This window comes from Gorilla gorilla, chromosome 14 (assembly GCF_029281585.2).
Source record: "Gorilla gorilla gorilla isolate KB3781 chromosome 14, NHGRI_mGorGor1-v2.1_pri, whole genome shotgun sequence".
In the NCBI taxonomy this organism is placed as follows: Eukaryota; Metazoa; Chordata; class Mammalia; order Primates; family Hominidae; genus Gorilla; species Gorilla gorilla.
Window position 1 is genome coordinate 127,017,334 of NC_073238.2, and position 14,491 is coordinate 127,031,824.

General features: G+C 55.4%; 2 protein-coding genes and 1 pseudogene across 7 annotated transcripts; 1 reads left to right on the forward strand and 2 right to left on the reverse strand.

Moving 5' to 3' along the window:
* Positions 1-2,352: 2,352 nt before the first annotated feature.
* LOC134757023 (choriogonadotropin subunit beta 7-like) lies at positions 2,353-5,567 on the reverse strand. 2 transcript variants are annotated; one of them, XM_063697542.1, is made up of 5 exons: positions 5,423-5,567; positions 3,473-3,514; positions 3,307-3,383; positions 2,918-3,073; positions 2,353-2,684 (listed from the first exon to the last, which is right to left on the reverse strand). In XM_063697542.1, exons 4-5 carry the CDS (start codon positions 3,056-3,058, stop codon positions 2,370-2,372), a joined length of 456 nt encoding a protein of 151 aa, XP_063553612.1. In that variant the 5' UTR covers positions 3,059-3,073; positions 3,307-3,383; positions 3,473-3,514; positions 5,423-5,567; the 3' UTR covers positions 2,353-2,369. The 2 variants fall into 2 exon arrangements, with proteins under 2 accessions (XP_063553612.1, XP_063553613.1); XM_063697543.1 differs by lacking the exon at positions 5,423-5,567 and adding an exon at positions 4,701-4,827.
* LOC134756987 (neurotrophin-4-like) lies at positions 4,999-11,074 on the reverse strand (annotated as a pseudogene).
* Positions 9,854-13,086, forward strand: LOC129526156 (choriogonadotropin subunit beta 7-like). Of its 5 annotated transcripts, none has more exons than XM_055359640.2 (5): positions 9,854-10,016; positions 11,925-11,966; positions 12,056-12,132; positions 12,366-12,521; positions 12,755-13,086. In XM_055359640.2, exons 4-5 carry the CDS (start codon positions 12,381-12,383, stop codon positions 13,067-13,069), a joined length of 456 nt encoding a protein of 151 aa, XP_055215615.1. In that variant the 5' UTR covers positions 9,854-10,016; positions 11,925-11,966; positions 12,056-12,132; positions 12,366-12,380; the 3' UTR covers positions 13,070-13,086. The 5 variants fall into 5 exon arrangements, with proteins under 5 accessions (XP_055215615.1, XP_063553615.1, XP_063553617.1 ...); XM_063697547.1 differs by lacking the exon at positions 9,854-10,016 and adding an exon at positions 10,613-10,738; XM_063697545.1 differs by having other exon boundaries at positions 11,925-12,132.
* The last annotated feature ends 1,405 nt before the right edge of the window (positions 13,087-14,491 follow it).

Here is a 14,491-nt window from a genome sequence, read left to right on the forward strand (position 1 = left end):
TCTGGAGGTGTCTTTCTGTGGGCTCAGGACAACCACACTCACACAGGGTGGGTCCAGCTTCCAAACCATTTTATACAGAGTCACGGTATCAGAACTCTGGTAGAGAACAGGGTGGACGGCTGGGCGCGGTGGCTCACGCCTGTAATTGTCGGAGGCTGCTGTGGGTGGATCAGCTGAGGTGAGGGGTTCCAGACCAGCCTGACCAACATGGAGAAACCCCATCTCTACTAAAAATACAAAATATCGTCGGGCGTGGTGGTGCATGCCTATACTCCCAGGTACTTGGGAGGCTAAGGCAGGAGAATCTCTTGATCCTAGGAGGCGGAGGTTGCAGTGAGCCAAGATCCCGCCATTGTGCTTCAGCCTGGGCAACAAAAACAAAGCTCCATCTCAAAAAGTAATAATAATAATAATAATAATAATAAAATAAAAATTAAAAATGTTCGGCCAGGCGCAGTGGCTCATGCCTGCAATCTCAGCACTTTGGGAGGCCGAGGCGGGTGCATCACCTGAGTTCAGGACTTCGAGACCAGCCTGGCCAACATGGTGAAACCCTGTCTCTACTAAAAAAAAAAAAAAAAAAAAAATTAGCTGGGTGTGGTGGTGCGCGCCTGTAGTCCCAGCTACTCAGGAAGCTGAGGCAGGAGAATCGCTTGAACCCGGGAAGCATAGGTGCAGTGAGCCGAGATCACGCCACTGCACTCCAGCCTGGGTGACAGGGCCAGACTCCGTCTCAAAAAAAATAAATAAATAAAATAAAATAAAAATAAAAATAGAAAATAGTCCACTACTATTACTCAATAGCAACAGATGGTAAAATACAGGCTCAGAGAAATTAATGATTTGTGCCTGGTCACACAGCCAACAAATGGCAGAGATGGGACTTCAACTCTGGGCAACTGCACTCTGCCATCCTTCCTGTAGAACTCTGAGGAACTGAGAGTCTTGCATGTTGGAGGATGTTCCAATCAATTTTTTTTTTTTTTTTTTTTTTTGACGGAGTCTCGCTCTGTTGTTGAGACTGGACTGCAGTGGCGCGATCTCGGCTCACTGCAAGATCCGCCTCCCGGGTTCCTGCCATTCTCCTGCCTCGGCCTCCCAAGTAGCTGGGACTACAGGCGCCCACCAGGACGCCTGGCTAATTTGTTGTATTTTTCAGTAGAGACGGGGTTTCCCCGTGTTAGCCAGGATAGTCTTGATCTCCTGACTTTGTGATCCGCCCGCTCGGCTTCCCAAAGTGCTGGGATTACAGGCATGAACCACTGCGCCAGGCCCAATTTTTTTTGTTTGTTTTGTTTTGTTTTGTTGTTTTGGGAAAGGGTGGCATGGAGAAGACTGGGAAACAACCAGTGGTCACCAGAGCTGTAGCACCTCCTTCGCCTCTGAGCTCTGGGGCTGGGAACCCCAGGCTTCCGGGGCCACTGTGGAGGACGCAGGTGGCTCCCTCTTTCCTGACATCTCAGGAGAGGGAGCGGCAACCGGTTAGGGGAAGAAAAGAACAGGAAGGTTATACAGCCAGGTGGGGAAGGGGCCAACTCCCTGAAAAACCCCTTCCCAGAGTTCGTCTTCAAGCGCAGGGTACCCAAGAGTCAAGGCCCCGCCCCCTTTCCAGAGGCCCCTTTTCTACTTAGGTGATGGCTCCTGGCTGGGATGGGAGGTAGATGGACCGGGGGGTGGAGGGGGCGGAGGAGGAGGGGAAGGGAGAGGCAGTGGATGAAGGACAATGGAAGAGATGACATCCCACTTGGCTCATTCATCCCATTCAGGTCCCCAAGCCCCCACCTGGACTGCCAGTGCCAACCTCAGAGGGAGGAAGAGGGAGCTCGGCTTAGAAGGCTGAGGCCCTGCCCCCTGGGCCACACCAATCGTGTGGCCTTCCTTCTCCCCACGGAAGGCCAGACCATGGACACCTCCTGAGCTGGATGTCATCCCCCATCTCCACCCTCTTTTCTTTTTCTTTCTTTCTTTCTTTTTTTTTTTGAGATGGAGTCTCGCTCTGTCGTGCAGGCTGGAGTGCAGTGGCGTGATCTCTGCTCACCGCAACCTCCCGCTCCCAGGTTCACTCCATTCCCCTGCAAGCGCCCGCCACCAAGGCCGGATAACTTTCCGTATTTTTAGTAGAGACGGGGTTTCACCGTGTTAGCCAGGATGGTCTCGATCTCCTGACCTCATGATCCACCCGCCTCGGCCTCCCAAAGTGGTGGGATTACAGGCGTGAGCCACCGCGCCCAGCCGTCCACCCTGTTCTCTACCAGAGTTCTGATACCGTGACTCTGTATAAAATGGTTTGGAAGCTGGACCCACCCTGTGTGAGTGTGGTTGTCCTGAGCCCACAGAAAGACACCTCCAGAGTGCGGATTGAGAAGCCTTTATTGTGGGAGGATCGGGGTGTCTGAGGGCCCCGGGAGTCGGGATGGACTTGGAAGGCTGGGGGGAGGGGCCTTTGAGGAAGAGGAGGCCTGGAAGCGGGGGTGATCACAGGTCAAGGGGTGGTCCTTGGGACCCCCGCAGTCAGTGGTGCTGCGGCGGCAGAGTGCACATTGACAGCTGAGAGCCACGGCGTAGGAGACCACGGGGTTCACGCCGCGCGGGCAGCCAGGGAGCCGGATGGACTCGAAGCGCACATCGCGGTAGTTGCACACCACCTGGGGCAGGGGCGGCAGGACCCCCTGCAGCACGCGGGTCTGGAAGCCGTGTGAGAGGGGGAATGAGCATGTGCCTGGGGCCAGCGCCTCGGCTGAGCTCCCCAGCTGCCCCCACAGGTCTGACTCAGGGGTCCAGGAAGCCCTCTGTTCCTGCCCTCCCACACCCCGTTCCGCAGCCCCTGACCAGAGAGGCAGACCACCCTTCCTCCCCGGCTGCCTCTGTGGGTCTGGCCCTGAGGTGGCAGCACCTGCCCCGGCCCCGGGCAGCTCACCATGGTGGGGCAGTAGCCGGCACAGATGGTGGTGTTGACGGTGATGCACACGGGGCAGCCCTCCTTCTCGACAGCCAAGGTGGCATTGATGGGGCGGCACCGTGGCCGAAGCGTCTCCCTGGATGCCCATGTCCCGCCCATGCTCAGCAGCAGCCCCTGAGGCGAGGACACTGCTTCACCCGGGTCTGTGAGCACAGCCCTGAGCCCTGGCCTTCCCATCCCGCGTGGTACACCACCCACAAAGACCCAGAGACCCTTCCCGGCATCTCCTATTCAGGACCCACCACCCCGACACCTGCCTTTCAGAGCCCACCCCACAGCCCAGAGGACCTGAGATACCCCAACATTTCAGATCCCCACCCTCAGGAACTGCCCCACCTGAAGCTTACCGGGGGTCACGCTCCTCCAGAAAGAGGCCTCCTTCCACAGCTCACACGGGTCTGCCCCTTCTCATGCCAGTGATGGCCTGGAAGGACGTGGAAGGTGCCCAGGGGCCCTGCAGTCTTACCTGGAACATCTCCATCCTTGGTGCCTGGAAATGTGGATCTACCCTACCTTTGACATGTCTCTCTCTTAGCGGGATATCTTCCGCAAGCACTGGGGATGTGGACATGGAAAGTAAATTGAGTCTCCGTGGGGGAGTGAGACAGGGAGCGAGGGGTGTTGGACGCGGCACGGGAACCCGGCCCGAGTCAGCGGCCCCAATTGGCTGCTCTCTCTCAGATACAGTTCCCCTTCCTCCCTCCAGGGGGCGCCATGGAACGCAGGGCCCTCACTGGCCCTGGGGACTGGGTGACGTCAGGGGTGAGCCTCTCGTGATTGGCTCCACCACCCTGCGTAAGCTCAAAGGGCATAAAGGAGAGCCCCGGCACCCGGAGCCATTGTGGCTCCGGCCGGTTGCGCCTGCCCTCGGGCCCTCAGGGAGGCGAGGGTTCGAGGTGCACGAGTTCGAGGCCAACCTGGTCCACATTGGTTGAAAAAAAAATTTTTTTTATCGTTCCCTATGTAACAACAATACATAAAGGGAGGACGCCTTGATAGGAAGAAATGACATCTTCCTACGTGTTTTTAAATTACTTCAATGTATGTTTTTTTTATTTTGGGAGACCGAGCCTTGCTCGGTCCTCGGGGGACCTCCCTGCCTCTCAGCCATGGCGGTTGTCACCTGTGGTAAACAGAATGGCGGGAGCAAGTGGGATGTCCCACTACTCGGGCTGAGGCAGGAGAATCACGGGAACCTAGGAGGTGGAACCTCCTCGCCCAGGAGGGGCGCGGCTTCGGACTTAGCTTCTGCCCAATGAGAGAGGGCCTCCCCGTGACTGTGCTGCCAGGTTAGCCACTTGACCCTGGTGCCCCCAACGAGGGATTCAGCCCGAGCCCCACCTCTCCCTTAGGGACCTCCGCCCACTCTACCCTCAAGCCAGGGTGCCCGGAGCGCTCCCCGGAAATGCGTGGGCTTCAGGTGATTTAACTGATTATTGAATAGGCCCGCAGGAGGTGTGTCCTGCCCCCGAAGCCGCAGCCTCGGAGAACATTATCTGGACTTAGTCCCTTTCCCGCGATGCCATCAAGCTGGACAATTTTAAGGTCTGTTTCTTTCCCAATGTAGGGTATAGGTTGGCACAGGGAAGAGGGCTAGAAACCTGACTTGAGCTCCCCGCCCAGGGCTGAACTCTCCAGCATCCTGATCACTTCTCATTCAACCTTGCTTATACTCCCCCCGTGATTGGTAGCTCTTTATCTCAAAACAGAATATTCTAAGCCAACCCCTGCCTGCTCTCACCAAGTAAGATTTCTCATTTGAACCCCAGCTCCCAGATACTTAAAGGCCTTCTGTAGACCATGTCCTCAAGGTCCCCTGGCCATCTGCTTGCATGTTCCAGTTTCTCTCCTCCCCCATCCACGTCGTGAAATGTGCCCTCCCACTCCCCAGGATGAGCAAGGTGGTGTCCTCTGTGACTGAGCAGTCAGCAACTTAACACCAAAGGTCACCAACGATCAAATCCATGAGAGTTGATCCGAGGAGTTATGTGTTAGGGCTAAGAAAGAGTAAACACTCAGTAAATAGTGGCTATTATTATTATTATCATCATCATCATGATTACCCTCAAGTTTCCCTGGGAGAGCTCCTATTCAACCTTCAAAACCCCATGTTGTTGCACCCATCCTACAGAGATTGAGCTCAAATTCAGAGAGTTGTGATTTTGCAATGATTTGATGAGTTCCCCAACTGGGGTCCATCCGTAGAGCAGCTGGGCCAACCCTGAGGTCTCTCAGCATCCAGCTCTGTTCTTTTTCTGCCTGACCAGTTCCTGGGTATAAGTCTCAGGCCCGGCCAGTCCGGCTGAGGAGTGTGCAGACACAGGCAGTGCCAATTTGAATCCATCGCCAGTCCACACGGCCCTGGGCATCAGCGGTCAATGCCCGCACATAGGACTGCTTGGCCTTGCACTCAGACACCCAGTGCCCCCCGGTCCACACGCCGGCGGCAGCCCCTCCACCTACCCCTGGGCCACCTTCTTCAGAGTTATCGGCCTTGATGCAGGTGACAAAGAAGTGCTGGCGGAGGGAACTGCCGCCAGCTGCAGGCGCCTCGCCCAACACCTCCACCTCGAGCACACCCAAGTCCACAGCGGTCCGGGGGTCTGTCACCCAGACACTGACTGCATCGCACACGGCCAGCCTCACCCTGATGACTCGCCGGTGAAGTATCGCTCACCCCACACTGGCTGCGGTTGGCCCGGGTGCCTGCTGACTCCCAAAAGGCCCCAGTCTCCAGCAGGAAGACCAGAGGGGGCCCGGCAGCGGCACCCCTAGACAGGACCACTCGGGGGAAAAGAAGGTCCCACTTTGGAGTAGGAAAAGGGGACAATGTCAAGGGTGGGGGTTAGGACTCCAATGACACACTGGGGAGGAAGAAAATGAGGGGGATGCAGAGGGAGCCTGGGGGAGCGGGAGCACCTCTCAGAGGACATGGAAACAGGGAAAAGGAGGCTGGGATTAGAGAAGAGGATAAACACTTCAGTGGGGACAGAAGTTTGGAACCCCAGGGGAGGCCTGCCTGCCAGGATTATGGGGAAGCCCTTGTTCTAGACGTTTGGGCGACTCCATGTACAGGACTTGCATCACACCCAACTTGTAGATTAAGAATAAATATTCAACAACTCCAGGTCAGGCACTATGGCTCACACCTGTAGTCCCAGCACTTTGGGAGGCTGAGGCGGGTGGTTGACTTGAGGTCAGGAGTTCAAGAGCAGCCTGGCCAACACTGTGAAATAACATCTCTACTGATAATACCAAAATTAGCTGGGCGTGGTGCTGCGCTCCTGTAATCCCACCACTTTGGGAGGCGGAGGCGGGTGGATCATGTGGTCAGGGAATCGAGACCTTCCTGGCTAACACGGTGAAACCCCGTCTCTACTAAAAATACAAAAACTTATCTGGGCTTGCTCGCGGGCCCCTGTAGTCCAAGCTGCTTGGGAGGCTGAGGCAGGAGAATGGAGTGAACCTAGGAGGGGGAGCTTGCAGTGAGCAGAGATCGCGCCACTGCACGCCAGCCTCCATGACAGAGCGAGACTCCATCTCAAAAAAAGAAAGAAAGAAAGAAAGAAAGAAAGAAAGAAAGAAAGAAAGAAAGAAAGAAAGAAAGAAGGAAAGAAAGAAAGAGAAAACAGGGTGGAGATGGAGGATGACCTCCAGCTCAGGAGGTGTCCATGGTCTGGCCTTCTGTGGGGAGAAGGAAGGCCACATGATCGGTGTGGCCCAGGGGGCAGGGCCTCAGCCTTCTAAGCCGAGCTCCCTCTTCCTCCCTCTGACGTTGGCACTGGCAGTGCAGGTGCGGGTGGGGGGCGGCTTGGGGACCTGAATGGGATGAATGGGCCGAGGGGGATGTCATCTCTTCCATCCTCCTTCATCCACTGCCTCTCCCTTCCCCTCCTCCCCGCTCCCCTCCGTCCATCTGCCTCCCATCCCAGCTAGGACCCGTCACCTGGGTAGAAAAGGGGCCTCTGGAAAGGGGGCGGGGCCTTGACTCTCGGGTACCCTGCACTTGAAGAGGAACTCGGGGAAGGGGTTGTTCAGAGATTTGGCCCCTTCCCCGTCTGGCTGTATAACCTTCCTGTGCTTTTCTTCCCCTAGCCGGTTGTCCCTCCCTCTCCTGAGATGTCAGGAAAGAAGGGGCCACCTGCGTCCTCCACAGGGGCCCCGAAGCCTGGGGTTCCCAGCCCCAGAGCTCGGAGGTGGAGGAGGTGCTACAGCTCTGGTGACCACTGGTTGTTTCCCAGTCTTCTCCACGCCACCCTTTCCCAGAACCACAGGCTTCCAGAATGTTGTAGGGAAACTGCAAAATCCGCGCCTCCAACAGCCTCTCCCAGCGCCAGGTCAATTTCACACACAGGGAAACTGAAGCCTGCCTCAGAGGGGCAGCGTTTTACCTCCTTAGTGGCAGTTTTGAGGTGAATTGGGGTCTCCCTAGGATTCCAGCTTGTGGACTTTCTCTAAATTGTGGAATGTGGCCAGGCGTGGTGGCTTGAGTCTGTAGTCCCAGCTACTCAGGAGCCACAGCAGGAGGATTGCTTGAGCCCAGGAGTTCAAGTGCAGTGGGAAACATTGGGAGACCTCGTCTTAAAGCAATTTGTTTGGGGCCAGGCGTGGTGTCTCACGCCTATAATCCCAGCACTCTGGGAGGCCAGGGCAGGAGTATCACTGGAGGTTGGGAGTTTGAGACCAGTCTGGCCAATGTCGTGAAACTGCATCTCTACTAAAAATACAAAAATTAGCTGGGCACGGTGGCAGGCGCTTGTAATTCCAGTTACTCAGAAGGCTGAGGCAGGAGAATCGCTTGAAACCAGGAGACAGGCGTTACAGTGAGCCAGGATTGCGCCACTGTACTCCAGCCTGGCCAGACAGAGTGAGACTCTGTTTCAAAAAAAAAAACAACAAAACAAAACAAAACAAAACAAACAAAAAAAAATTGGGCCGGGCGCAGTGGCTCATGCCTGTAATCCCAGCACTTTGGGTGGCCGAGGTGGGCAGATCGCAAGGACAGCAGATCAATACCATCCTGGCTAACACGGGGAAACCCCGTCTCTACTAAAAAATACAACAAATTAGCCAGGCGTGGTGGCAGGCGCCTGCAGTCCCAGCTACTCGGGAGGCTGAGGCAGGAGAATGGCTTGAACCCGGGAGGCAGAGCTTGCAGTGAGCCGAGATCGAGCCACTGCAGTCCAGTCTGGGTGAGAGAGTGAGACCCCACCTCAAAAAAAAAAAAAAAAAAAAAAAGTTGTTGGAACATCCTCCAAGATGCAAGACTCTCGGTTCCTCAGAGTTCTACGGGAAGGATGGCAGAGTGCAGTTGCCCAGAGGTGAAGTCCCATCTCTGCCATTTGCTGGCTATGTGTCCAGGCACAAAGCATTAATTTCTCTGAGCCTGTATTTTACCCTCTGTTGCTATTGAGTAATAGTAGTTGACTATTTTCTATTTTTATTTTTATTTCATCTTTTTTTTTTTTTTTTTTTTGAGATGGAGTCTCACCCTGTCACCCAGGCTGGAGTGCAGTGGCGCGATCTTGGCTCACTGCACCTATGCTTCCCGGGTTCAAGCAATTCACCTGCCTCAGCCTCCCGAGTAGCTGGGACTACAGGCGTGCACCACCACACCCAGCTAATTTTTGTAATTTTTTTAGTAGACACAGCGTTTCACCACGTTGGCCAGGCTAGTCTCAAAGTCCTGACCTCAGGTGACGCACCCGCCTCGGCGTCCCATAGTGCTGGGATTGCAGGCATGAGCCACTGTGCCCGGCCGAACAATTTTTATCTTTTTTATGATTATTATTATTATTTTTTTAAGATGGAGCTTTGTTTTTGTTGCCCAAGCTGAAGTGCAATGGCGCGATCTTGGCTCACTGCAAACTCCGCCTCCTGGGATCAAGCGATTCTCCTGCCTCAGCCTCCCAAGTACCTGGCATTATAAGCATGCACCACCACGCCCGAGGATATTTTGTATTTTTAGTAGAGATGGGGTTTCTCCATGTTGGTCAGGCTGGTCTGGAACTCCTCACCTCAGCTGATCCGCCCACTGCAGCCTCCGACAATGCTGGGATTACAAGTGTGAGCCACCATGCCCGGCCTTATTTTTTATTTTTTTTTTTTTTTTGAGACAGAGTCTCACTGTGTTGTCCAGGCGGAAGTGCAGTGACACGATCTTGGCTCACTGCAATCTCGGCCCTCCCGGGTTCAAGCGATTCTCCTGCCTCAGCCTCCCGAGTAGCTGAGATCACAGGCGTGCAGCACCACGCCTGGCTGATTTTGGTATTAACAGTAGAGATGTTGTTTCACAATGTTGTCCAGGCTGCTCTCGAACTCCTGACCTCAAGTCATCCACCCGCCTCAGCCTCCCAAAGTGCTGGGATTACAGGTGTGAGGCATAGTGCCTGACCTGGAGTTGTTGAATATTTATTCTTAATCTACAAGTTGGGTGTGATGCAAGTCCTATATATGGAGTCCCCCAAACTTCTAGAGCAAGGGCTTCCCCGTAATCCTGGCAGGCAAGCCTCCCCTGGGGTTCCAAACTTCTGTCCCCACCGAAGTGTTTATCCTCTTCTCTAATCCCAGCCTCCTTTTCCCTGTTTCCATGTCCTCTGAGAGGTGCTCCCGCTCCCCCAGGCTCCCTCTGCATCCCCCTCATTTTCTTCCTCCCCAGTGTGTCAATGGGGTCCTAACCCCACCCTCGGCACTGTCACCTTTTCCTGAACCAAAGTAGGACCTTCTTTCCCCCTGAGTGGTCCTGTCTAGGGGTGCCGCTGCCGGGCCCCCTCTGGTCTTCCTGCTGGAGACTGGGGCCTTTTGGGAGTCAGCAGGCGCCCGGGCCAACCGCAGCCAGTGTGAGGTGAGCGATACTTCACCGGCGAGTCATCAGGGTGAGGCTGGCCGTGTGTGATGCAGTCAGTGTCTGGGTGACAGACCCCCGGACCGCTGTGGACTTGGGTGTGCTCGAGGTGGAGGTGTTGGGCGAGGCGCCTGCGGCTGGCGGCAGTTCCCTCCGCCAGCACTTCTTTGTCACCGCTTCGAGGCCGATAACTCTGAAGAAGGTGGCCCAGGGGTAGGTGGAGGGGCTGCCGCCAGGGTGTGGACCGGGGGGCACTGGGTGTCTGAGTGCAAGGCCAAGCAGTCCTATGTGCGGGCATTGACCGCTGATGCCCAGGGCCGTGTGGACTGGCGATGGATTCAAATTGGCACTGCCTGTGTCTGCACACTCCTCAGCCGGACTGGCCGGGCCTGAGACTTATACCCAGGAACTGGTCAGGCAGAAAAAGAACAGAGCTGGATGCTGAGAGACCTCAGGGTTGGCCCAGCTGCTCTACGGATGGACCCCAGTTGGGGAACTCATCAAATCATTGCAAAATCACAACTCTCTGAATTTGAGCTCAATCTCTGTAGGATGGGTGCAACAACATGGGGTTTTGAAGGTTGAATAGGAGCTCTCCCAGGGAAACTTGAGGGTAATCATGATGATGATGATAATAATAATAATAGCCACTATTTACTGAGTGTTTACTCTTTCTTAGCCCTAATACATAACTCCTCGGATCAACTCTCATGGATTTGATCGTTGGTGACCTTTGGTGTTAAGTTGCTGACTGCTCAGTCACAGAGGACACCACCTTGCTCATCCTGGGGAGTGGGAGGGCACATTTCACGACGTGGATGGGGGAGGAGAGAAACTGGAACATGCAAGCAGATGGCCAGGGGACCTTGAGGACATGGTCTACAGAAGGCCTTTAAGTATCTGGGAGCTGGGGTTCAAATGAGAAATCTTACTTGGTGAGAGCAGGCAGGGGTTGGCTTAGAATATTCTGTTTTGAGATAAAGAGCTACCAATCACGGGGGGAGTATAAGCAAGGTTGAATGAGAAGTGATCAGGATGCTGGAGAGTTCAGCCCTGGGCGGGGAGCTCAAGTCAGGTTTCTAGCCCTCTTCCCTGTGCCAACCTATACCCTACATTGGGAAAGAAACAGACCTTAAAATTGTCCAGCTTGATGGCATCGCGGGAAAGGGACTAAGTCCAGATAATGTTCTCCGAGGCTGCGGCTTCGGGGGCAGGACACACCTCCTGCGGGCCTATTCAATAATCAGTTAAATCACCTGAAGCCCACGCATTTCCGGGGAGCGCTCCGGGCACCCTGGCTTGAGGGTAGAGTGGGCGGAGGTCCCTAAGGGAGAGGTGGGGCTCGGGCTGAATCCCTCGTTGGGGGCACCAGGGTCAAGTGGCTAACCTGGCAGCACAGTCACGGGGAGGCCCTCTCTCATTGGGCAGAAGCTAAGTCCGAAGCCGCGCCCCTCCTGGGCGAGGAGGTTCCACCTCCTAGGTTCCCGTGATTCTCCTGCCTCAGCCCGAGTAGTGGGACATCCCACTTGCTCCCGCCATTCTGTTTACCACAGGTGACAACCGCCATGGCTGAGAGGCAGGGAGGTCCCCCGAGGACCGAGCAAGGCTCGGTCTCCCAAAATAAAAAAAACATACATTGAAGTAATTTAAAAACACGTAGGAAGATGTCATTTCTTCCTATCAAGGCGTCCTCCCTTTATGTATTGTTGTTACATAGGGAACGATAAAAAAAATTTTTTTTTCAACCAATGTGGACCAGGTTGGCCTCGAACTCGTGCACCTCGAACCCTCGCCTCCCTGAGGGCCCGAGGGCAGGCGCAACCGGCCGGAGCCACAATGGCTCCGGGTGTCGGGGCTCTCCTTTATGCCCTTTGAGCTTACGCAGGGTGGTGGAGCCAATCACGAGAGGCTCACCCCTGACGTCACCCAGTCCCCAGGGCCAGTGAGGGCCCTGCGTTCCATGGCGCCCCCTGGAGGGAGGAAGGGGAACTGTATCTGAGAGAGAGCAGCCAATTGGGGCCGCTGACTCGGGCCGGGTTCCCGTGCCGCGTCCAACACCCCTCGCTCCCTGTCTCACTCCCCCACGGAGACTCAATTTACTTTCCATGTCCACATCCCCAGTGCTTGCGGAAGATATCCCGCTAAGAGAGAGACATGTCAAAGGTAGGGTAGATCCACATTTCCAGGCACCAAGGATGGAGATGTTCCAGGTAAGACTGCAGGGCCCCTGGGCACCTTCCACGTCCTTCCAGGCCATCACTGGCATGAGAAGGGGCAGACCCGTGTGAGCTGTGGAAGGAGGCCTCTTTCTGGAGGAGCGTGACCCCCGGTAAGCTTCAGGTGGGGCAGTTCCTGAGGGTGGGGATCTGAAATGTTGGGGTATCTCAGGTCCTCTGGGCTGTGGGGTGGGCTCTGAAAGGCAGGTGTCGGGGTGGTGGGTCCTGAATAGGAGATGCCGGGAAGGGTCTCTGGGTCTTTGTGGGTGGTGTACCACGCGGGATGGGAAGGCCAGGGCTCAGGGCTGTGCTCACAGACCCGGGTGAAGCAGTGTCCTCGCCCCAGGGGCTGCTGCTGAGCATGGGCGGGACATGGGCATCCAGGGAGACGCTTCGGCCACGGTGCCGCCCCATCAATGCCACCTTGGCTGTCGAGAAGGAGGGCTGCCCCGTGTGCATCACCGTCAACACCACCATCTGTGCCGGCTACTGCCCCACCATGGTGAGCTGCCCGGGGCCGGGGCAGGTGCTGCCACCTCAGGGCCAGACCCACAGAGGCAGCCGGGGAGGAAGGGTGGTCTGCCTCTCTGGTCAGGGGCTGCGGAATGGGGTGTGGGAGGGCAGGAACAGAGGGCTTCCTGGACCCCTGAGTCAGACCTGTGGGGGCAGCTGGGGAGCTCAGCCGAGGCGCTGGCCCCAGGCACATGCTCATTCCCCCTCTCACACGGCTTCCAGACCCGCGTGCTGCAGGGGGTCCTGCCGCCCCTGCCCCAGGTGGTGTGCAACTACCGCGATGTGCGCTTCGAGTCCATCCGGCTCCCTGGCTGCCCGCGCGGCGTGAACCCCGTGGTCTCCTACGCCGTGGCTCTCAGCTGTCAATGTGCACTCTGCCGCCGCAGCACCACTGACTGCGGGGGTCCCAAGGACCACCCCTTGACCTGTGATCACCCCCGCTTCCAGGCCTCCTCTTCCTCAAAGGCCCCTCCCCCCAGCCTTCCAAGTCCATCCCGACTCCCGGGGCCCTCAGACACCCCGATCCTCCCACAATAAAGGCTTCTCAATCCGCACTCTGGAGGTGTCTTTCTGTGGGCTCAGGACAACCACACTCACACAGGGTGGGTCCAGCTTCCAAACCATTTTATACAGAGTCACGGTATCAGAACTCTGGTAGAGAACAGGGTGGACGGCTGGGCGCGGTGGCTCACGCCTGTAATTGTCGGAGGCTGCTGTGGGTGGATCAGCTGAGGTGAGGGGTTCCAGACCAGCCTGACCAACATGGAGAAACCCCATCTCTACTAAAAATACAAAATATCGTCGGGCGTGGTGGTGCATGCCTATACTCCCAGGTACTTGGGAGGCTAAGGCAGGAGAATCTCTTGATCCTAGGAGGCGGAGGTTGCAGTGAGCCAAGATCCCGCCATTGTGCTTCAGCCTGGGCAACAAAAACAAAGCTCCATCTCAAAAAGTAATAATAATAATAATAATAATAATAAAATAAAAATTAAAAATGTTCGGCCAGGCGCAGTGGCTCATGCCTGCAATCTCAGCACTTTGGGAGGCCGAGGCGGGTGCATCACCTGAGTTCAGGACTTCGAGACCAGCCTGGCCAACATGGTGAAACCCTGTCTCTACTAAAAAAAAAAAAAAAAAAAAAATTAGCTGGGTGTGGTGGTGCGCGCCTGTAGTCCCAGCTACTCAGGAAGCTGAGGCAGGAGAATCGCTTGAACCCGGGAAGCATAGGTGCAGTGAGCCGAGATCACGCCACTGCACTCCAGCCTGGGTGACAGGGCCAGACTCCGTCTCAAAAAAAATAAATAAATAAAATAAAATAAAAATAAAAATAGAAAATAGTCCACTACTATTACTCAATAGCAACAGATGGTAAAATACAGGCTCAGAGAAATTAATGATTTGTGCCTGGTCACACAGCCAACAAATGGCAGAGATGGGACTTCAACTCTGGGCAACTGCACTCTGCCATCCTTCCTGTAGAACTCTGAGGAACTGAGAGTCTTGCATGTTGGAGGATGTTCCAATCAATTTTTTTTTTTTTTTTTTTTTTTGACGGAGTCTCGCTCTGTTGTTGAGACTGGACTGCAGTGGCGCGATCTCGGCTCACTGCAAGATCCGCCTCCCGGGTTCCTGCCATTCTCCTGCCTCGGCCTCCCAAGTAGCTGGGACTACAGGCGCCCACCAGGACGCCTGGCTAATTTGTTGTATTTTTCAGTAGAGACGGGGTTTCCCCGTGTTAGCCAGGATAGTCTTGATCTCCTGACTTTGTGATCCGCCCGCTCGGCTTCCCAAAGTGCTGGGATTACAGGCATGAACCACTGCGCCAGGCCCAATTTTTTTTGTTTGTTTTGTTTTGTTTTGTTGTTTTGGGAAAGGGTGGCATGGAGAAGACTGGGAAACAACCAGTGGTCACCAGAGCTGTAGCACCTCCTTCGCCTCTGAGCTCTGGGGCTGGGAACC